Source organism: Colias croceus, chromosome 18 (genome assembly GCF_905220415.1).
Source record: "Colias croceus chromosome 18, ilColCroc2.1".
NCBI lineage: Eukaryota > Metazoa > Arthropoda > Insecta > Lepidoptera > Pieridae > Colias > Colias croceus.
In genome coordinates this window covers 4,980,684-5,003,691 of record NC_059554.1, presented here as the reverse complement: position 1 = coordinate 5,003,691, position 23,008 = coordinate 4,980,684, and the positions used below count along the sequence as shown (strand labels likewise).

General features: G+C 32.6%; 5 protein-coding genes across 6 annotated transcripts; 3 read left to right on the top strand and 2 right to left on the bottom strand.

Moving 5' to 3' along the window:
- The first annotated feature begins 3,828 nt into the window (after window positions 1-3,828).
- On the top strand, window positions 3,829-5,854 carry LOC123699659 (beta-1,3-galactosyltransferase 5-like). Its single transcript, XM_045646662.1, has 3 exons — window positions 3,829-4,377; window positions 4,608-4,755; window positions 4,868-5,854. The coding sequence occupies exons 1-3, from the start codon at window positions 4,200-4,202 to the stop codon at window positions 5,613-5,615; spliced, it is 1,074 nt and encodes a 357-aa protein (XP_045502618.1). The 5' UTR covers window positions 3,829-4,199; the 3' UTR covers window positions 5,616-5,854.
- Window positions 5,855-6,143: 289 nt separating this feature from the next.
- LOC123699644 lies at window positions 6,144-7,894 on the bottom strand. The gene is made up of 3 exons (XM_045646640.1): window positions 7,494-7,894; window positions 7,184-7,362; window positions 6,144-6,973 (listed from the first exon to the last, which is right to left on the bottom strand). The coding sequence occupies exons 1-3, from the start codon at window positions 7,758-7,760 to the stop codon at window positions 6,568-6,570; spliced, it is 852 nt and encodes a 283-aa protein (XP_045502596.1). The 5' UTR covers window positions 7,761-7,894; the 3' UTR covers window positions 6,144-6,567.
- Window positions 7,895-8,692: 798 nt separating this feature from the next.
- LOC123699867 (63 kDa chaperonin, mitochondrial-like) lies at window positions 8,693-14,860 on the top strand. 2 transcript variants are annotated; one of them, XM_045646910.1, is made up of 2 exons: window positions 8,693-8,731; window positions 13,228-14,860. In XM_045646910.1, the coding sequence occupies exon 2, from the start codon at window positions 13,245-13,247 to the stop codon at window positions 14,796-14,798; it is 1,554 nt and encodes a 517-aa protein (XP_045502866.1). In that variant the 5' UTR covers window positions 8,693-8,731; window positions 13,228-13,244; the 3' UTR covers window positions 14,799-14,860. The 2 variants fall into 2 exon arrangements, with proteins under 2 accessions (XP_045502866.1, XP_045502865.1); XM_045646909.1 differs by lacking the exon at window positions 8,693-8,731 and having other exon boundaries at window positions 13,059-14,860.
- Window positions 14,861-15,464: 604 nt separating this feature from the next.
- Window positions 15,465-18,446, top strand: LOC123699823. Its single transcript, XM_045646857.1, has 2 exons — window positions 15,465-16,068; window positions 17,383-18,446. The coding sequence occupies exons 1-2, from the start codon at window positions 15,631-15,633 to the stop codon at window positions 18,196-18,198; spliced, it is 1,254 nt and encodes a 417-aa protein (XP_045502813.1). The 5' UTR covers window positions 15,465-15,630; the 3' UTR covers window positions 18,199-18,446.
- On the bottom strand, window positions 18,185-19,837 carry LOC123699824. Its single transcript, XM_045646858.1, has 2 exons — window positions 19,332-19,837; window positions 18,185-18,364 (listed from the first exon to the last, which is right to left on the bottom strand). The coding sequence occupies exons 1-2, from the start codon at window positions 19,572-19,574 to the stop codon at window positions 18,185-18,187; spliced, it is 423 nt and encodes a 140-aa protein (XP_045502814.1). The 5' UTR covers window positions 19,575-19,837.
- Between the last annotated feature and the right edge of the window lie 3,171 nt (window positions 19,838-23,008).

Sequence of the window (23,008 nt, the reverse complement as noted above, 5' to 3'; positions counted from 1 at the left end):
TTGAATTAGTGTTTTGTATTTTGCTGGGGTAAGAATATGAACAAAAGACACATTATATTTTGTAAATATTTTTTATTTAAATGAAATTACGATAATTTATTTAAATGAAATATGTTAACTTGCCATAATTTTCGATACTCAATAAAATAATAGCAATATTATAGGTAAAAGAAAATGAATAACGGAGCAATCGTGTCAAAGGTGTCAAACGCCGCTAACGTCAAATATAACAAAATAATTTCTAAAGAATACACGAAGGTTACACTGAACCTTCAAATAAAATAGATCTACCCAAGTGGGTATTCATATAAGTATATGAATACTTTAATTTTGTCATGATATGATATCCTTCTAATATTATAAATGCGAAAGTTCGTATCATGTAAGGATGTTTGTTACTCTTTCACACAAATAAAAGGCAAAACAATGGAATTTGGCACACACATAGAAGGTAACTTGGATTAACGCTTATGAGAGCTTTTATCCTGGAAATCCCACAGGAACGGAAACTATGCGGGTTTTTCTTTGAAAACGCGGGCGAAGCCGCGGGTGTTAAGCTAGTAGGATATAATATCTAGACATACAATATGTAGTATACAACGACGGCACATATTAATTAATATGGTAATAATGTTTTAAAACAACGTAGTTAAAATAAAATTTATATTTTGTATTAATTCAATATTAAATTAAAATAAAATTGTGTCAGATGTTATTGCTTCCTAGTTGATGTCACATATTTATGCTTTTTGTGTGAAATCAACGCAAAATACAGAAATATAAAATTGTGTCAGATATTATTGCCACCTAGTTTGTGTCACATATTTATGCTTTGTGTGAGGAATCGATGCAAAATACAGAAATATGAAATTGTGTCAGATATTATTGCTTCCTAGTTGATGTCACATATTTATGCTTTTCGTGAGGAATCGATGCAAAATACAGAAATATAAAATTGTGTCAGATATTATTGCCACCTAGTTTGTGTCACATATTTATGCTTTGTGTGAGGAATCGATGCAAAATACAGAAATATGAAATTGTGTCAGATATTATTGCTTCCTAGTTGATGTCACATATTTATGCTTTTCGTGAGGAATCGATGCAAAATACAGAAATATAAAATTGTGTCAGATGTTATTGCTTCCTAGTTGATGTCACATATTTATGCTTTTTGTGTGAAATCAACGCAAAATACAGAAATATAAAATTGTGTCAGATATTATTGCCACCTAGTTTGTGTCACATATTTATGCTTTGTGTGAGGAATCGATGCAAAATACAGAAATATGAAATTGTGTCAGATATTATTGCTTCCTAGTTGATGTCACATATTTATGCTTTTCGTGAGGAATCGATGCAAAATACAGAAATATAAAATTGTGTCAGATATTATTGCCACCTAGTTTGTGTCACATATTTATGCTTTGTGTGAGGAATCGATGCAAAATACAGAAATATGAAATTGTGTCAGATATTATTGCTTCCTAGTTGATGTCACATATTTATGCTTTTCGTGAGGAATCGATGCAAAATACAGAAATATGAAATTGTGTCAGATATTATTGCTTCCTAGTTGATGTCACATATTTATGCTTTTTGTGAGGAATCGATGCAAAATACATAAATATGAAATTGTGTCAGATATTATTGCTTCCTAGTTGATGGCACATATTTATGCTTTTTGTGAGGGAGGAATCGATGCAAAATACAGAAATATGAAATTGTGTCAGATATTATTGCCACCTAGTTGATGTCACATATTTATGCTTTTCGTGAGGAATCGATGCAAAATACAGAAATATGAAATTGTGTCAGATATTATTGCTTCCTAGTTGATGTCACATATTTATGCTTTTTGTGAGGAATCGATGCAAAATACAGAAATATGAAATTGTGTCAGATATTATTGCTTCCTAGTTGATGGCACATATTTATGCTTTTTGTGAGGGAGGAATCGATGCAAAATACAGAAATATGAAATTGTGTCAGATATTATTGCCACCTAGTTGATGTCACATATTTATGCCGTGAGAGGTTGTCACAATTATTTGCTGTAACATTTTCGTCACATAATTTTGATGCCACTTTATTATGTTGCTTAATAATGTCAGATATTTTTGCTGTATACGGGCAGACAGATATTAATGAATTTGTTCTAGTGACAGATATTTTTGCACATCGCCCCCTAGGCATATATTATTGCTCGTGACTGTACATATTTCTCTTTGACACCTATTTCTTACATTATTAAGTACATAAGTCATAATATTATGCAGTATGTAAATCAATCCGTCTTTTCTCTCTTCTGTTGCGATCCTAGCTGTATGTTATATAGGTAACACAGCTTTAGATTTTTAAAAGTACAGGACATTGTTTTAGTTTAAATACCAGTCACCGATTTGCTTCAAAACTTTCCTGATGTTAAGATTTTTCTTTCAAAAATTAATTAAAAATAATATGTAATTCATTCAGTTATTCATGAACTCACGAACATAATAAATAATTAATTGAACACTAAGTAAAATGGATGCAAATAGTTTATCTAAATTTGCCACGCGCTTACGTGCTTTTTTTTTTTTTTTTTTTTTTGTAAGGTGTTTCTCAATGTTAGCCAGAAGGGCTTCTACATTTTAACGCGGACGCGGGGGTGAACTGAAGGTTCACCCTGGTAGCGACATGCACAAGGGCGTCCCCCCTTGACGGGGACCACGAACCTCGGCTTGAGCTGTCGCTTGAGTGGAGGAGGCCAGAAGGGCCCTAATCGGACGGGGCGCTTGCGTGCGTCGAGCCGTTAACTTATGTCGAGTCGTTACCAAATACATGCACAAATATTTGTTGCTAAAAATCAACGAGATGAATATAATATTAACTCAGTTAGTATCCATTATTTTTGTTTTGTCATCTGAGAATTTTCGACTAGGTGAACCGATTTCATGATTATTTTTTTTTTTATTTGAAAGCTACTCAATCCCGATTAGTTCCATCTTAATTTGTCCAGTTCTCCTATTGTACTATTGTCCAGTTCTGATAATTTGAAGGTTTATTTTTGTTAATAAATAATAATTATTATTAATCGCTATTCACTATGATAATATTATAATGATAAACAAAATAAGCTGAAATCCCACGTAGTATGTTATTTTTAGCCTACTTTAAAAAAAAAAAAAAAAAAAAAAAGAGGTTTCTCAATTTTACCGTAGGTATATATTTAAACAAGTGCGTACCCTGATAACTTCGATTGAATCTATAGAAAAATAGTAGAGAATCAGAATTAGAAAATATAAAAATATATAAAAGCGACAGTAGTTATATGAAATATAGTTTTTTGAAGTGAAACTTCTAGGCGTCGATCTTTGAATCATGCCAAAAAAGTTTCTTCTGACACGTGTGCAGTCTGAACACATGTTCTTTTTTTACATTTGCAACTCTATATCCTCAGGTCTCCAGCATCTTTTGACAAGAATTTTCAAAAAGATACATTACTTAGGTACCAAATCCTCATTAGCTTGTTTTGCTTCTCTTTGTTAACGGCTCCACCCAATAGAAGGGCTTCATTTTCATTCGGTGTATACTGTATGTAGAAGAGCCCGGTAACATACACAATCTGTGAAATAATATTGAGTATTTAAATGGAAAACCCTCCCGTCTAAAACATCAAATTTGTAGAAGAAAAAAAAGGAAAAACTGACATTGTCATTTATGTCATTTGCCAGTTGCCACCTTGAGCGGCTTGAGCACAATGAAAGGAAATTGCTTGACAGCTTGAGCATCAATTTGGCATCAATCAATCCATCAACCACAGAGCAAGTAATACCTATAGTACCATCAACATTCAACCAGTAACACAAAGAGTAATACATACGGAAACAGTAACAACTGAGGTAGTAACTCCCCTGAGTATATATTATGTTCTGTGGGTAGTAACAACAACAATCCAGTATCCACCATAGAGGAAGGATGTATAACTGAGAGTATCCACACACCTGTCAACTTTTCCTCTAGACAAAATAAATAATTATTATTTGAATTCAAATTTCATAAGTTTAGAATATGTATTAAGATTACTTGAATAATATTTATTGAAGGAAAATAACTAAACACACTAGGTAGTCATCAAACGAATGGCATCATATTGATACAGCCTTCAAAAACAAAATCCCTTCAGTTTATAAAGTTACAAAAATTATTTTATTTAAATGACATCATTAAGATGGGTAAAGAAGTATCATTATTTAAAAATTTTGATTATCTTATTAATCCTTTACTGGATATACCGAACTTCCAACTTAGAGTTCAAAAACACAGTACATATTCTACAACAAAATCAAATTTATGTAAAAAATAATATGATCACACCATGGAATGCATGTTTAGGTAAGTTAATGGTTAAAAATATTGTATACTAGCGGTCCACCCAGGCTTCGCCCGTGGTACATATTCACGTTTTCTCTACATAAGAACCATCCTCGAACTTCAAGGAATATTATAAAAAAATAATTAACGAAATCGGTTAAGCCGTTCTCAAGTTATGCGCTTACCAACACATTTTGGGATTCATTTTTATATTATAACAAACCTTTTTATAATAATAATATTATTTTCAGAACCTTATAAGTTTGTCATTATTGTAACTTCATATGTGGGCCATGTTGAACTGAGAAGTGCACATCGAAGATCAATGCCCATAGATTACCTGAGAGCAAGGAATGTAACAAGATTCTTTTTATTAGCCAGAATTCCTAAAACTGAAAGGTAAATATTAAATTTTACTAATAAACTGGATTTTACTAACCATAAATTTCATTTATACATAGCGATTAATTTGCGATAACTCATAAAGCTTAATGTTATCTTCTTTTTGTAGATTCATAACACAAGAAGCAATAGTGGATGAGAGTAACACCTTTGGTGATATACTTCAAGGTTCATTCTATGAAAACTATAGAAACTTGACATACAAAAATCTGATGGGTTTACAATATGCATCATCAGAATGTAATGGAGCCTCTTACATTCTCAAAGTAGATGATGATACTGTATTTAATTTTGAGTTAACACACAACTTTTTATCCAAACTCCCTGACAACAGTCAAAATCCATTCATGCTGGGATATATGTTGAACAACACTTCACCTATAAGATTGAACCAAAATAAATGGTATGTTACATATGAAGAATATCCATTACAGAAATACCCATCATATTTATCTGGATGGTACTATATAACAAATCCGAAAACGGCAGCGATGATTTGTGATGAAGCTCCTTATCACCCTTACTTTTGGATAGATGACATCTTAATAACTGGAATACTGACCGAGTATCTTAATATAAGAATTCAACAATTGCCAAGAGATTATTGGTTGGAACACTATGAACTCTTAGAATGCTGTCTGAGGGATATGGTCAAAAGGAAAATAAAATGTAACTATGTTGTTGGACCAAATGGGGGAAGACATAATCTTATAGTGGAATTTAATGATGCATATATATCTTGTACAAATTGTGCACCAAGATCTATTACACAAAAATTGAATGAAACATGTGTTATGTTCAGAGATAGGACTATATTTAGTGATGGAAAAGCAGAAGTGCATCATATTAAACTTTGAGTTTGAATGGAGTGATCTATAAACAACAATCCACTCATACTAATCTGTGATATTAGGTTAAGAAATTGTTTTAGAAACTGGACAAATGTTCTATATTTTTATACAATCATGGATAGGGATTTAGTTACAAATTACAATGTATTTATGTAAGTGATAATAATATGCTGAAGTCCATTAAAAATTATTACATTAGATTGATGACCATAAAAACAAATTCCTGATCTCCTAGATATAGAATATCATATTGTTATAACTAAAAAATAATATTTGTTACAATTTAAAATATTAATAAAAATAGGTACAGCTATAGTTAATGGCACAAATCATATTTAATTATAAAAAAATATTTGCTACTTATGTATATTATGTTGCAGGCAAATTGTATTATTTCGCCGTTTACAAATGTTGCTTATGTGTTATTGCTGTTCAGCAATAAGGCAAACTTTTGTACAAATGATACCTTTTTGTGATTTTGTTCTTTTTTTCTGCTTTGTCCATTCATGTTTGTACAATGAAGTAATAAATAAATAAATAAACATGACGTTAAATCATGTGTCCACTTAAACTTAACAATGTTGGAATCATTATGCTTAGGATTAAGAAAAAATCATAAATCTTAACAAAAAATTATTTTTAACAACTACAAACAATCAGACCATTTAACATTGAGCAATAAAAGTTATGATGTATATAATGATTTTTCATTTACAACTTGATTTATTCCTTAGCTAGGTTATTTCTAATTATTTCAACAAGGAAAAATTAACTAACTATATTTTTATTTTATAAGGCCAACCATATGATAATAATAAAGGTACTAGAATAATGTATTGATAATAATCTGCATCATCTTATCTTAAACTTATACTTGTTTGACATTTAAATTTTAATTAGCTAATTACTGCCTTACACTTATCATTAAATGTGGTCAACCTTAAAATATTATTTTTTGTCAAGGCTGAAGCCAAGTATTGGTAATTGAACTACCATTTATGGCACAGTCCTTAAACCCTTTCATAACATAAGTGGACTGAAACCATTTCACATCATTTGTTGTTTCAATTTCACAAAATTCTGCATCATCCTCAATTTTAACTCTATCCAAATCTTCACTGATTGTGTCTCCAAATACGGAAAAGTCATTGCAACAAGCAATATTCTCATAATTTAATGTTTTAAAGTTTAAAACAACAACTTTACAGCTCCTGGGTATCCTGTACCCATTGACTAGCACGAAGCTATCATTGCAGACAACATTTTGATCTTTGTATTTCATCTTCTTCAAGAACACATACATGTTTGTAGGTGGAAGACTGTCATAGAACACTTCATTGAGTTTATCTGATGTTGCCAAGTTTCTGAAATTGTTGAATGTTCTGGTTTTAGTGTACATAATTAAGAATATAAAATAAAGTCAGGTAGAATTACATACAATGTCATTTAAATTGTAGGTAAAAATAATTTTATTAATTTTGTAAGAAACTGAATCATCAATAATCAATTTGAAGGCATACAATTAGTATACAAAAAATTTAACTCATGACAATGACAATTACTAAAATTATTACCTAAAAACATTTCCTTGAATTTTTTGATCTGAAGCAATATGAGTAGAATGGCACTGGGGTTTATGGCACACAGAAGGTAATAGAACACGGTATATCTCCTTGCATGATACTGGCGTGGCACCAAACGCTACACAAACTTCATCTGGTATTGATGCTCCTCCAAGTTCTTTTAACAGGCTCTGAAAAATGTATCATAAATAAGATCTACTCACGATTTCTACATATAATCATTTAAATAGTAAAATGTATAACTAGAATTTCCTCAAAATAGTCAATTATAAAAAGAACATAATGAGATTTAAAATACTACCTTCAACACAAAGTCTAAATTATCTAATGCAGTAGAAGCTATGTGGAAATGTCTTTCTGACTTGTAACTCTCCTTTTTATCTTCCATTTCCTTCTTTTTTGTTATAACTTGTTTTAACCATTGGTATGTGTAAGGAATTTGAAGTCTTTGATAAGCTATAAACTTAATCAATTCAACAAGTATATGTCCACATGAAATAGTTGTTAGTTGATCGCCTATAATTATGTCAATTGATATTGTTTTCTTTTCTGATAATTTGGGACTCATCTTTAATTAATATAAAAATAATTGAGTAAATTTATCTATGTTATAATAATTTTGAAGTTTGAACTAAAACTTTGTAACGTCTCTAGCTGTCGCCTGTCGGCTGTGCTGTCAGCACAGACTACAGACTGAATGAATGAATACATTCATTCGAATTGATAATATATTATCACATATTATGTATGAGTACTTTTTAAATTTGTTTTTATGCATATTATGCAAAATAAATAAATATAATATTATGCATAATTACTTATAAATTTAATATAAAAAAAATATTTGAAAAATTTGTATGTAACTATAATGCCGACAGTCATCCGACAGTCGACTTTTTTACGAGCTCGGACAATAGAGCGATAAACGAACGGACACAGCTGCGAAATTTTTACAAATTTTTATAAAAGCACTTGTTATACTAATTGCGGTCAACCGTAAAATTTTGCAAACAAAAGAACGATTTTCTCAGAAAGTTTGCTGTGTATGACGCCGACAATCGAGTTTATTACGGGCTAGGATAATAAAGCGACAAAGGAAAGTAAACAGCTGCGCAATTTTTTCTAGTTTTGATGAAAGTATCTTTATAATAATTGGTTCATCAAATACAGAATTTTCGTTTCATTCATTCTCTCCTATTATAACTTATTGTGGTTGTTTCAGCACCTCAATGTACAAGGACAACTCAAAATGACGAGCAAGAGACATATTTATTTACGGAACAAGGTGAAGAACAAAAAATGAAAGTCGTATCAAGAGATACCCATTGGAACAATAAAATAGTACCAAAACCAGCATTCATTCGAAAATATCTGATGTTATATAATATATCAAATGTCAAAATTTATAAATATATTTATAAGAATATAAGAAATATTTATTTAAAAAAAGATCAAAATTGTGAATAATATTTTTTTGTTATTGATTTTTTCAATAAATATGATATATATTATGTAAAAAAAAAACCAAACGTAAATAGCGTAAGTCTAGTATTTTTAATTTTTATTATCATATTGTACGTAAAGTCCCCATGACGAAAAACTATAAGATTTTCAAATAACTTACTTATGTAGCGACAATAGGCATGACGAAAGATTTTGAAATCCTCTTCCATAATGTGTGTATACGTTTACTATACAAGAAAAACCCTATATTTCAGTAATATACCTACTTAAATTTAACGAAGATAAAAGCCATTTTTCAAAAAATATTTATCAACTGTGCCCAAGAAGCTTATATCTATAAATACACTGGAGATTGCACTATGACCATTGACTTGTCACAAGAAAATATAACCTTGAATGACGTCAGTGTTGTTTTTTGTCTCTTTCTGTGGGTGACCACACTGGTTTCTATATTCAGGATTTTTCGAAATAGAAAAAACTAAAAATCATGGTCTATAAATAATAACGACATATATTTTTAACAGTATTAATTATATTATAATATTACTGGCCATACTTTATAGGTACATACAATTTTAATTGGTATAGAATGATAGTTTTAAATAACTCTTGGCTACAAAGCCTGGATATGAACCGATATATAGCATTAACTTTGTAAATAGAGGAAAGTTGTGTTTTGCATCAGATGCTGTTTACCAAATTGTAAGCTACTCAGATCTTCTTTTTAAACGCGTTGCTTCGACGGGTCAATTTCAAGCCAAAATCATCAAAGAAAAACTGTTTATAATAAACGCCTTGCACAAATTTCAGCTAACTTTACAAAGTTTATTTTTCAAAAGGTATTTTTTTCTGGGTCGTAATCCTCAGTAATTTTACCCTTGATGGGCACATATATTTCTTTTTATTTTACTTTTTGGAAAGCTGAAATACCTAAAACAAAAAATATGAGGTAAGTTAAAAAGTATAAATTTCAATGTAAAAACGAACAATCTTATAACTACATGTGAGTGCAATACCGATGTCGAGTGTTGTTTCATTACTAGTAAAAATCTTGAAAATGGTGTTCTAAATTTCATCATAATATTGTTATTACAATATATTCTCTTCACTATCCATAAAAACTCGTCATCATGGTTACCTTACTTGTTACTTTTGTTTATTGAAAACTTGTTGAAAAATGATAAAGTATTAGGAAAATAACAAATTTAACATGACTGCTTTTTAAAATGATGCAAAATTTTACAATTTTTGCCATTGAAATTATTCTAAACAGGTAAATGCAGGAGTATTAAGGAATATTGTAAATAACGTAAATATACACTTGCCTGTGAAATTCTATGCCAGAATTTGGTGTCCAAACACTTCTGCAATTTTTCTCAATGCAATACATTATTTATATTCGGAAAATATTTATTAAATACGCAACAATATTAACTTAAATATTCGAAGCGACGCAATTTTTTTGACACTTATGCCATATTGTCAAAGTGAGAGTTGCTACAATTTTATTATGGTAACTACCCATAATCAGGGAGTATCGCTTTTTAATATTTGGTCCAGATACTTATTTTATTTAGCATAAATAATAATTGTCTCATCCAACAATGCTTCTGAATGACGTTGTTGGCAATTTATCAACAAACTCATGTACAAAAACTAACCTTTTGCACAGAATATTACGGCATACATAGTAGCCTTGGGAAAACTTCGTATTAACAGTGGCAATACCAAGTTAGGTGTGAAAGTGATAAAACACAACAATTTTCTTATTACACGTCAAATGTTCATACCGAAATCTCCAGTGTTTAAGATATAAGCTTCTTGACTGTGCCAAAACAGCTCGGAGGAGGCGTAAGCGTGACGTCACTCTTTAGTAAATACGTAATTATTTGTATGCATTGCGAAGAAAATTAAAGAAATATTTATTAAATATGTGTTATAGAAACGAATTTCAAAGTTTATAAGTGGTGTGCAGTATTGCAGTGTGAATCCACATTAAAATAATACTCAAAATGTGTTAGTAATTATTTTAAGCGAGAAAATAATAAGAAATGATTGTATAAAGTTGGCGCGGAGAACCCCGAAACCACGTATTCGTGAATTCGCAATTATATTTCTGTTCTGAGTCGATAAAGCATACGTGAAACAATAGAAAATAAATAAAAATGCGTATTCTCAACATATTCCCTGACCTTTGCCAATTGGATCTCCAGGATGGTAAAATATCTGCCTTTGCCGATGACACAGCCCTAACTTTTATAGGCGACTCATGGCCAGAGGTTTTTCGCAAAGCACAGGATGGGTTTAATATAGTGTCAACATGGCTAGCTAAAAATCTCTTGACCTTGAACACTGATAAAACTAATTACTTGGCTTTTTCTCTTCGGCAAACATCTCAACCCCCCCTAACTTTATGTCTATACGCTCATATTTGCAACAATCCGATTGATCAGCACTGCAATTGCCCCAGACTCACTCGACAATCTAGCACTAAATATCTGGGTATAACTCTTGACTGCAATCTTTCCTTTTCTTTACATATAGAACAACTTCAAAATAGAGTCAGAAAATTGATCTATATCTTTAAAACTCTTCGCCATATTGCTGACGGTCAAATTATGAGACAGCTGTCTACTATTCGTTATGCCAATCGGTTTTATGTTACTGTATATCATCTTGGGGTGGTGCGCCTAAGACTCATCTCCTGAAGCTTGAAAGAGCTCAGAGAGCTATTTTAAAAGTTGGTACTTTTAAAAAATACAGATTTCCGACAGCTGACCTGTACTTAAGAGCCTTAAAGTATTGACTGTAAGGCAACTTTTTATATTACATACTGTTCTTTCACAACATTCTGTAACTCCATTTCAAAATATTATGAAAAGACGCAAGGATAGAATTTGCGAAGTTGATAAATGTAATTTCGTACACTCCAAAAGATTTAATTGTTTTATGGCCCCTTCATTATACAACAAAATTAATAAAATATTACCTATTTATAAACTCCCCTACGGTACTTGCAAAATGCAAGTCACTAATTGGCTGCTAAACCTTAGTTATCAGGAGACCGAAAATTTAATTTGTACAATGACTTAATGAAAGTTTTTCATTCATATTATACATTCTTTTATATGCATACACATCTACATCCACTCAAACACACACACACACACACACACACATTCACTTACACATACGCAGACACAAACATACTCAATACACACATGCACATACACTAACTTATGCCCACACATAATCACTCGACTCCTTTCATGTTCATAAGTAACTTAAGATACCTATTAGTTAATTTCTTTTATATTATCTATGTCCCAATTTAAAAAAACAAATTCGTTGACTTAATTATTGTGATGACCACCAGAGATGTTTTTTTTTCATATTATATACATTATATGGGGAAGGTAACTGTCATCTTTAATACAGGTTACCTTCTCGGTAACCTAGCAAAGATGCCAGTCTTGAACCGATGATTGATACATACATATCACTAAAAATAATATGTACAACACCTAATGTATTTAGCTCTAAGGTTAGGTTAAGTTTGATTGAATAAACGAATTTGAATTTGAATTTGAATTGAATTCATAACAACAAAATACATCTGACGTGAGTTGTTTACTTAAGCGTGACGTCACGCGTGTTTTAGTCAAAATGGCCAACTGCAGAATTTCAATGTTTTATTTTATTGATAATCTCATTAATCTTAGTGTTTTTAAGATTTTTAAGTCACTAAGTATATTGAATTTATTTATTATACATTTTCCCTTAAAAACACTAATACGATCATTTATGGATACTGTCGTCATGCCTATTCTAACAATAACCAATCATTTCATCGTAAAATAAATTAGTCGCAAGCTCACTTTTTGTAACCAGACTTGTACCAATTGAAAATCGACCTTCGTGCAAAGGAACAAAGGTCGATTTTTCTAGTCCGATGGGCCTGATCGCTTTACTCAGCTTTAACCGCGCGAATATAAGAATTTAAGTAAAGTTCATTGAACCTCCGTTAGTTTCGTATGTTTCCGTCATCTATTCAGTTGTGTGGCGTGGCGAGGGGTTTTTTGTGAAGCGTCCCGCGCGCTCTTATGCTCCACCCAGGGGGCGTAGCCCAAAAGGTGCACTAACACGATTGTATTTCGCCTTATTACGTTGCCTGGATACGAGTGGATTAGAAATGAATTTCTAGAAAAATATTCGGAACGCGTTCGTATTGCAGTATTGCACTTTAAGCACTATTGTTCTGTGACTTAAGATTATCCACAGAGTTTATCAATCAAGAACACATCAAGAACTATACTTACTCTTTGGTGATATTCTTCTAAAATTAAAATATGATTGATATAAATCTAAATGAACTTTTGAGCAGAATTTTATTGACATTAACGTCTTAATAATTTTGTATTATATTTAAACTATTTAAATTATGTACCGCTTTCTAAAAACGTTTTACAATTTCAAAAGATCATTTATCAGTCATAGATTTTATGCAAAAGAAGTTCGATTCGGTCCTGATGTAAGATCATTAATGTTGCAGGGAGTTGACATACTTGCAGATGCTGTGGCTATTACGATGGGCCCTAAAGGTCGAAATGTTATATTGGAACAAACCTTTGGACCTCCTAAAATTACAAAAGATGGTGTCACTGTAGCTAAAGGTATTGAACTTAAAGATAAATTTCAAAATATTGGTGCCAAATTAGTACAAAATGTGGCAAGTAAAACAAACGAAGAAGCTGGGGATGGGACAACTACAGCAACTGTTTTAGCAAGAGCTATTGCTCGTGAGGGGTTTGAAAGTATTTCAAAAGGTGCTAATCCTATAGAGATACGAAAAGGCGTTATTATTGCCGTTGAAGCTGTAACCAATCATTTAAAAACTTTATCGAAACCGGTTAATACTACGGATGAAATAGAACAAGTAGCAACAATTTCTGCAAATGGTGATAGATCAATTGGAAAATTAATCGCTGAAGCTATGAACAAAGTTGGTAAAGATGGAGTTATTACTGTAAAAGATGGCAAAACATTGGATGATGAATTAGAAATTATTGAAGGGATGCAAATTGAAAAGGGATATATATCGCCCTATTTTATAAATTCTACCAAAGGCCCTAGAGTTGAATATAATAATGCCTTGGTTTTGTATTCAGAGAAAAAAATATTTAGTGCTAATCAACTTGTACCGGCGCTTGAGATAGCTAATGCGCAGAAGAAGCCTCTTATTATTATAGCAGAGGATTATGACGGAGAGCCATTGTCAGTTCTAGTAGTGAATAAACTGAAAATTGGACTTCAAGTTGCAGCTGTGAAAGCCCCTGGATATGGTGAATATCGAAAAAATGCTTTAATAGATATGGCTGTTGCCACGGGTGGTGTAATTTTTGAAGATGACGCAAATTTACTTCGGCTCGAAGACTGCACATTAGAAAGTCTTGGAGAAGTTGAAGAAGTAATTATAACTAAAGACACTACTTTATTACTGAAAGGTCACGGAGATAAAGCTGAAATAAAACAAAGAATTGAACTGGTGCAAGCAGAGTATGAAGAATGCAAAAATGCCCAAGAAAAGGACAAGCTACAGAAGCGCTTGTCTCGACTTAAGTCAGGTATAGCGGTTCTAAAAATTGGCGGTTGCAGTGAAGTAGAAGTAAATGAAAAAAAAGAAAGAGTCAACGATGCACTTAATGCAACGCGAGCAGCAGTCTCTGAAGGGATTGTTCCTGGAGGTGGTGCGGCACTTTTGAGGTGTATCCCAATGCTATCAAATTTAAAAACAGCCAATTTAGATCAACAAAAAGGGGTCGAGATTGTAAAAAAAGCATTACGAACTCCTTGTATTACTATTGCAAGTAATGCGGGATATGATGGTTCAGTAGTTTGCTCGAAGCTGGAAAGCATAGACGATGTAAATTATGGTTACGATGCTTTAAATAATACATACGTAAATATGATAGAAGAGGGTATAATTGATCCCACTAAGGTGGTTAGAAGGGCATTAACCGATGCAAGTGGAGTCGCATCTCTATTGACGACGGCTGAGGCTGTAATTTGCGAATTGCCTGTACCAAAAGAAATTATGCCAAAAAGACTTGGACCGGAAACACCAGGTGTAACTATTTATTAGTTGATTTGAATGTGGTAAAAATTTAATAAATTGTGGCAAAATTATTGTTTTATCTTAATAAATGTTAGGCCTTATTTATATTTTGTAATGATCTTTTTTTTTGTTTGATTTGGATTTTTCAACTCTTTAATCTCTATACCCGACCTGTGCAAATTTAGCACCCCAAAAATTTTGTGTCGAAAATGACCTTAATCAATACGTCTTCTTTTAGGCTCTTCCCCTAAGGTCCCAAAATTTTTTGTTAGGTCCCCTTTAGTTATTTGATTTGCTATTGATAATTGTTTGTTCGTTAATTAAAATAAAAATATACTTAATAACATTATAAAATAAAAATAGACTGTTTGGTTGGGGGGGCCCATTCAAAATTATTAAAAAAAATCCATTATTAGTTTAAAAACATTTATTATCGTTGAAGTACGAGGATGGTTCTAATGTAGAGAAAACGTAAATATGTACCACGGGCGAAGCCGGGACGGACCGCTAGTTCATTAAAAATATCATTTTTACCAATGTTTTTACCCTGTGTTTTTACCAATGTTAAAAGTCAATTTTTCAATTTTATTTTATGAATGGCCAAGAAAGAATGGCAGTGCTGCATTGCCACAAATTTGCCAATGTCACGTTGTGGATAGTTTTATAGTCGAGCCAATTTATAGCATCTACAGACGCTCCGATTTGGTTGGTGCCAACCATATTGGAACCGACATGGCAACCATTCCGACATTGCTACAGATTGTCCGACGGTTGGCCTTCCAGCTGTCAGTTGACCATAGAGTTAATATAATATATGCAGTTGACTTTGTTATGAAGTAGTGAACGGACGTCTTGCCTCATGCCACCGGTATTATCGAAAAATGCTAAAATAGCGTTGGTTGCAGCAACCATTGTTGCTACAGCACCGCTGCAAAAGGAACAAAGGAAAAAACGAAGAGAATGGGCTAAATTCTACTATAGAAATAGAGAAAATTACAGTCATATGCGGCTCCTTAAGGAATTGGATGATGAAGATTTCCGAACATATCTTCGAATGACTCCAGAATCATTCGATGAAATATTAAATCTTTTGAAAAGATATATAGCGAAAACCGATACAGTTATGAGGCAAGCTGTAACTGCCGAAGAAAGATTAGTGGCAACTTTAAAATATCTCGCGTCAGGAAGAGAATATAATGATCTTAAATTAAGCACATGTATATCACCACAACTACTGTCTGAGATAATACCAGAGACCTGCGAAGCTATCATTAGAGTACTCAAAGATTACCTAAAGGTATGTATTCAATAAAACAACTTTAATATATAAAAAATAGTTTATTTATTTTTCTAAAGTAATAGTATACATAGTATAAAACAAAGTGTCTTTCTCTGTCCCTATGTCCCTTTGTATGCTTATATATTTAAAACTACGCAACGGATTTTGACGTGGTTTTTTTTCAAACTCAAATTCTTCTTCTTCTTCTTCTCTTAAATAATGGCTCCTAAAACTCAAACTCAAACATTTATTTATTCAATTAGACTTCTTCGAGAAGCACTTTTGAAACGTCATATTTTTAACATTTACTACCGATTCGGAAAGCAGCATCTATGGAGAAGAACCGGCAAGAAACTCCATAGTTGCTCTTTTTATAGATAGAGCGATTCAGGGGAAGGTTTTAGTACATAATTTATTAGGTTTTAGACAAAGGCGGGCGGAAAGCTAGTAAAAATTAAAATGGAAAAGTACGAATATCACTGAAAAATTACTTTTTAAAAATCAAATATTTTTTTAACTCCTTCCCCTTTCCTCTGACTACCTGTTGTTGATTGCTGCTTATGTAATTAATTAATGAATTGGAATCTAATTGTTGCTGGTATGATGATGGTGGAAGCTGAGGTAATGTTGATGACGTTGATGGCTGACTGAGTTGAAGTGATTGTGATGTATGTGAGTACTTATGTGATGGTGATGGCTGACGATGCTGTGGGGATGGTGATGGTGATGGTGCAAATGGTGACGGCTGGTGATGCTGAGGTGATGGTGATGGTGATGGTGCAAATGGTGACGGCTGGTGATGCTGAGGTGATGGTGATGGTGATGGTGCATATGGTGACGGCTGGTGATGCTGTGGTGATGGTGTTGGTGATGGTGCAAATGGTGACGGCTGGTGATGCTGTGGTGATGGTGTTGGTGATGGTGCAAATGGTGTCGGTTGGTGATGCTGTGGTGATGGTGATGGTGCATATGGTGACGGCTGGTGATGCTGAGGTGATGGTGTTGGTGATGGTGCATATGTTTGTGGCACCTGCTGCTGGTACGCGTACCCCTGACCTAAATATTGTACTGATCTTCTTTTAATATTTATTGAGGTTTCAAAAGTAAGCACTCCTAGTTTTGCATAGAACAATGTTTCTCCTATTAATTTTTCGGCGAGGCATCTTTGTACTTTTGGGAGCTCCTTGAGCTGAGAACTCACGGAGTTCCCGAAAGCATCAGCTGATGTGCCGTCACCAGATATTAATATTTTAGCAGACTCTAGTAATTCCGACTGTTTCTTTAAAATGTCATTTTGCTTTCTTCTCGTAACGCGTTCTCTTTTTGTTGCAGGTTCCTGAAACAGAAAATGACTGGTTACAAATAGCTAAAGACTTTGAAATAAAATGGCAATTTAATCATTGCTTGGGTGCTATTGACGGCAAACATGTTATTATCGAGAAGCCGCCAAAATCGGGTACACTGTACTATAATTATAAGGGAACTTTTAGCATAGTCCTGCTTGGTATTGTGAATGCAAATTACGAGTTTATTTATGTAAATATAGGTTCTAATGGCAGTATTTCTGATGGTGGAGTATTCAAACATACAACTTTTCATGAAAAAATGAAATCGAACCAACTAAATTTACCATCACCTTCTATTTTACCGCAATCAAATGTTATCGCCCCATATTGTTTTGTGGCAGATAATGCATTTGCCATTAATGAAAATCTTTTAAAACCATATCCAAGAAGAAATTTGACACATGATCAAAGAATTTTCAATTATAGACTCTCCAGAGCAAGAAGAATTGTAGAAAATGCATTTGGTATTTTAGCTGAACGTTTTAGAGTATTAAAAAGACCAATTCAAATTAATGTTCATAATGTACCCAAAGTTGTAATGGCTTCATGCACACTGCACAATTATTTAAGAAAAAAGTCATCAAACTATATAACAAGAAATTGTGTTGATACCGAGGATACTGAAACATGTACTTTTCGGCCAGGAGACTGGAGATTAAATGACAACTTAGTAGGCCTTAACAGAACAGAAAGGCAACGTACTGCAGATGGTAATTCTGTTAGACAAATATTCACTGAATATTTTAACAATCAGGGCCGGGTACATTTTCAAGAAAGAATGATTAATACTATGAATATTTAAAGCTTACCTCATCATTATGTGACTGGGAAGAATCCGTCTCCATATTATCAATAACCTCTGTCGTCGGCGTGATTTTTTCATCCAAGAATAAGAGGTGTTCATAGTACCATAGTGATGGCGTATGCACCTCATCGTTTCCAGCGCCACTAGTCTTGCTAGCTTCCACCTAAAATATGTAAAATATCCAAATTTATTGTTTACTGAAACCCATAGTTGTTTTATTTCTTCAATAAAGTACTTAGAATATATTATAATGATTTTTTTACTTGTTAAGTATTGTCAAAACATGTTTTGATTTACCACTATGTATACTTGCTAGTCTTGCTACATCAAGACATGTTTTGATATTGCGCAGCCGTATATCACTTCATATTTCTCTTGTTATTTAGACTGTAGAAGCCAGTCTAGGGAATGGGCGAAATCCTTTAGCAATCATGTCATCCATACTAATATTATAAATGCTAAAGTAACTCTGTCTGTCTGCCTATTACTCAATCACGCCTAAACTACTGAACCAATTTTCATGAAATTTGGTATGGAGATATTTTGATACCCGAGAAAGGACATAGGCTACTTTTTACCCCGGGAAATAGGATAGATTTTATCCCGGAAATCCCACGGGAACGGGAACTATGCGGGTTTTTCTTTGACTGAAGAGTTCTTTCTTGAAGAGTTTGTTTGTTTGTTTGTTTGAACGCGCTAATCTCGGGAACTACTGGTCCGATTTGAAAAATTCTTTCGGTGTTAGAAAGTTCATTTATCGAGGAAGGCTATAGGCTATATATCATCACGCTAAGACCAACAGGAGCTGAGCCACGCGGGTGAAACCGCGGGGCTCAGCTAGTTCATAATAAAACGCAATAAAAATAACTACGTTAAAAACAACCGACTTGAAAAACGGAGAAGTAAAAAATAAAAAAGATTTGATATTATTAATTACCTACTACATATTATTTAGATGTGCTATTTATTAAATAGGTTTGATATTTATTAAATACTTTTTAGTGAATCAAAGTTTCTACATTTCATTTATATGTCATCGAGATCAGACAAAAATGCTCATAAATTAAAAACATATAAAACACATTATTTATTTATATACATAACAGGATATTTGACTTGAATTTGCTTACCTTTTTTCGCTCCCTCCTATAGGATGTACGCATATTATCTAACTTATTTTTTAATGTTTTTAATGTAGCCCCACTGTCAATTTTTTTTAATAGTTCTAACATAATAATATATGCTTGATTTCGGGCATCTCTGTTTGCGTAATCTTTATTAGTTAAATCCCATAAACAGGGAAAGTCTTTATATACTTCCAGTAATTTTATTATAATATCACGTTCGGTGACTGTAACTCCCTCGGCGTTCATGTTGACACACCGGCGGCGTTGCGAATGCGAATGAGTCAATTACCTATATTACTCTATGGAATGAGCCGATTTGGTCGGAACAAAGCTTACAAACGTTCCAATTTGGTTGGGTCGGATAGGAAGTTGGTTTGGTTGGTATCGCTGGCGCATCCGACCACGTCAAACCAATATTAATAATAATTATGTCGGACCGACCGCTCTCTACACTTTCCGATTTGGTCGTGGTCGGATGGTTGGCACCAACCAAATCGGAGCGTCTGTAGATGCTATTAATAGGCAACATTTGACGTCTATCAATTTTATTTTCGAAGAGAGGTAACCTGCTTAAAAACATCGATTGAAGTGTATTAATCGATACGGTTTTGAAACATTTGTCAATCGAATTTATTAATTTATGATGATTTTTATTCACAAGTAATCAATGCATTCGATTCTAGATGTCAGATTTCGATTTTTAGAGTAACGTCTCTAGTATTTAAAAAGAAAAAAGGTTTATTGACACAAAATTGTAGCGACGTCAGTTCTTCAATTCAGAAATTGTTTATTATGTTTAGGATGATTTATCAGTAAAATGAAATCTTAAAATTACTTGTATCGGTCATTATTATTATAATTATATGTAATTGTAATTGAAAAAAGTTAAGCAAATGTGCAGTTCTAACAAAACGAAATATCATATTATTCTATGTCGTCGTTACTAGGTTACGTTGTTGAATTTTGTTGAACTGTCAAATGTTGCCTATTAAAATGGCTCTACTATACATTTCATAGAAAGAAACTCAAAATTCAAATGCTCAAATGTATCAGTCTAACGCAGATATCTACAACAAAAAAAAATGACACACAATATATAGAAATTACTGAGGAAATTACCAACACCAAGTTAATTTAATTGTTTTAAAGGTCGAACAGTAAACTAATTATGTACAAATTATAACATAAAAACTAAAATCTACTATAATAGGGAATATGCATAAAATTTTAATTGGCCTAAAATATTTTTTTCTCGAATACTTATTATCGTAATATTATAATGAAAAGGATTTTTTTTATTTACTTACTATTTAAACCCCTAAAATAATATTCAAAAAGTGCAAAATAAGGGAGCGAAATTCAAACTTCCAAAACGCGCCACCACTGGTCGAACGAAATGTGACGTCATTTGACACGACATTGTATTCATCACTCCTTAATAAACACTAAGGTAAACACCCACTGGACGTGTCATGTGACGTCACGCAAAGCGCGCGCGCAATGGCGGCGTTTGGACTGCTTACATTTTTTAAAAGTTTTGAATTTCATTTTTAAAAATATCTAGAGTATTTTGAAGCCCATTAATATTTTTTTCTACGTTATAAAATAGTAAACTATTAATTTAAGACAAAAAAGAAAAACATGAATATTCCCCATTGGACGCTTGATAAATATTCATAGTTTTATATTTTTGATAGTAATAATAACTTTAGAGATACAAAATAAACAAATCGAGTATGTACTAGTTAATGAGAGAAGGGATTTCATGTTACTAGGACCACAGTAGGACGAGGAACGGTAGGGGGAATGTTATCATATAGGGAAGAGTTCTTTGTACAGTTAAAAAAGATGGTCTAGGTCAGCTTCATCGATACCACATTCACAAATTGAGTTGTCCCTCCCCTGATTTATTTCTAGATGCACACACACATGGCGTACTTGCGTGGCCTAGTCGAATACGACAGATCGTGAGGCACATCATTTATTAACATTTTTGACACTGGCCAATAGTTTAGTCACTTTAGTCCTAAGAGCGTTTTCACATTGTCCGGTCCGATATCGGATATCGGAAGCCGATAGCCGATATCCGATATCGGACACAATTTGCCCTTTCACATTATCCGATAATATCGTCCCGATATCATGAGTGTTGCCAGAAACTGGAAAAGTAGATATATGGACAATTAAAAAAAACAGTGGATGCATTTATGTTACAAAAAATAAACTTTATTTAAAATAAAATAAATAGTAATAAATAAACTATGTTTTTCAAATCGGTTTAATCTGCTGACTGCGGAGTTTGGATTTGTACCCTCTGCAGAGTCAGAATCTAGTTTCAATATTCAATTTCATTGTGAGGCTTGTTTTTTTTATATGCTGTTTTTCTTTTTTTAATAATAGAACATGTTGTGTGGTCGTAGTGAATTTTAGAACTTTTTTATATTAAATTATGTACGACTGTTATGTTCTTATACAAATAAAATAAAATAAAATTCAACTCAGTATTAAAGCGACGAAACTGGCAAATATAAATTCAAATTACATTTACAAATGTAGGTGCTGTTATCTACCACAGAACAGTAAATTATCTACGTAGTACCACAGACTAATAATAATATAGCCATATATAATCTAAGCATACGAGCCATGACAACCAAAATAGTAAACAAGCCAAACAAGCTCAAAAGTCGCCGCGCGTTCTTGACAAAATGTAAGGTCGCCGCATTCTAATTCTGAAATTTTAGAGAAAACTAAACAAAATTGCCGTATTGTAAATTTTCTTTTCAATAAAAAGAGTTTGATTTAAAAAATTCAACAGAGATCGTAGTTGTAAATACAGTAAAAATAACTACAAAAAAGAAACCGACTTCAAAAACAGCTGGAAAAGTAAAATATAAAAAAGATTTGATATTATTAATTACTAAATATTATTTAGATGTGCTATTTATTATACAGGTTTGATATCGGCGCTAAAACAAAGCACTAAATCTGTGACTCAATGACAACAATACAATAAACAGCTTACAGCACAACAGTAGTCCAAGTAGGAGGAGGAGCGAGGCAGAATGAGTAAATAAAGATAAAAGACACTAATATTTCGAAGATACGGTTGAATTTAAGAACGCAATATATTTTTGTTTACTTCAGTTCAGTTAATTGCCGTATATTATAGGACGGTATTAAAATAGCTCCCGTAAAAATAGTATTTTTAATGCCTTTAAATACTTAAATGAATGTTTTCTTAATAAAAAGGTTTAAAGTAAATGAAAGGATTTTTTTTTACATTTAGCGCCTAGAATTGACTGAAAATACACAAACTAGTGCTTTTTTTGCTGTTGGTATACTACCTTTTCGAAAATTGAGTTGGTAACACTGAACATTATCGTCCGATAGTTCACGGGAATATCGGTGTTGGCTCCGATATCCGATATCGGACCGGACAATGTGAAAGACAGGTACCTAAATCATACATTTTACTTAGCCTCCGATATCGGATATCGGCTATCGGCGCCCGATATCCGATATCGGACCGGACAATGTGAAAACGCTCTTAGTCTTATTGCCATGATAAACGGAAAAAAAAAACATTTGACAGCGCGTCTTGACAATAATTATTGTCAATGTCCAACTCAGCCGTGTTGCAGACAGCTTATTTGAAGGAAATTACGGCGCGAAAATGA

Coding starts and splice junctions, on each gene's coding strand:
- LOC123699659 (XM_045646662.1), top strand. CDS start 4,200: ATGACATCATTAAGATGGGTAAAGAAGTATCATTATTTAAAAATTTTG. Junction 4,378..4,607: donor ACCATGGAATGCATGTTTAG/GTAAGTTAATGG, acceptor TATTATTTTCAG/AACCTTATAAGTTTGTCATT. Junction 4,756..4,867: donor AGAATTCCTAAAACTGAAAG/GTAAATATTAAA, acceptor TTCTTTTTGTAG/ATTCATAACACAAGAAGCAA.
- LOC123699867 (XM_045646909.1), top strand. CDS start 13,098: ATGTACCGCTTTCTAAAAACGTTTTACAATTTCAAAAGATCATTTATC.
- LOC123699823 (XM_045646857.1), top strand. CDS start 15,631: ATGCCACCGGTATTATCGAAAAATGCTAAAATAGCGTTGGTTGCAGCA. Junction 16,069..17,382: donor TACTCAAAGATTACCTAAAG/GTATGTATTCAA, acceptor TTTTTGTTGCAG/GTTCCTGAAACAGAAAATGA.
- LOC123699644 (XM_045646640.1), bottom strand. CDS start 7,760: ATGAGTCCCAAATTATCAGAAAAGAAAACAATATCAATTGACATAATT. Junction 7,363..7,493: donor ATTTAGACTTTGTGTTGAAG/GTAGTATTTTAA, acceptor TACATTTTTCAG/AGCCTGTTAAAAGAACTTGG. Junction 6,974..7,183: donor ATTCAAGGAAATGTTTTTAG/GTAATAATTTTA, acceptor CAACAATTTCAG/AAACTTGGCAACATCAGATA.
- LOC123699824 (XM_045646858.1), bottom strand. CDS start 19,574: ATGAACGCCGAGGGAGTTACAGTCACCGAACGTGATATTATAATAAAA. Junction 18,365..19,331: donor ATAGGAGGGAGCGAAAAAAG/GTAAGCAAATTC, acceptor TACATATTTTAG/GTGGAAGCTAGCAAGACTAG.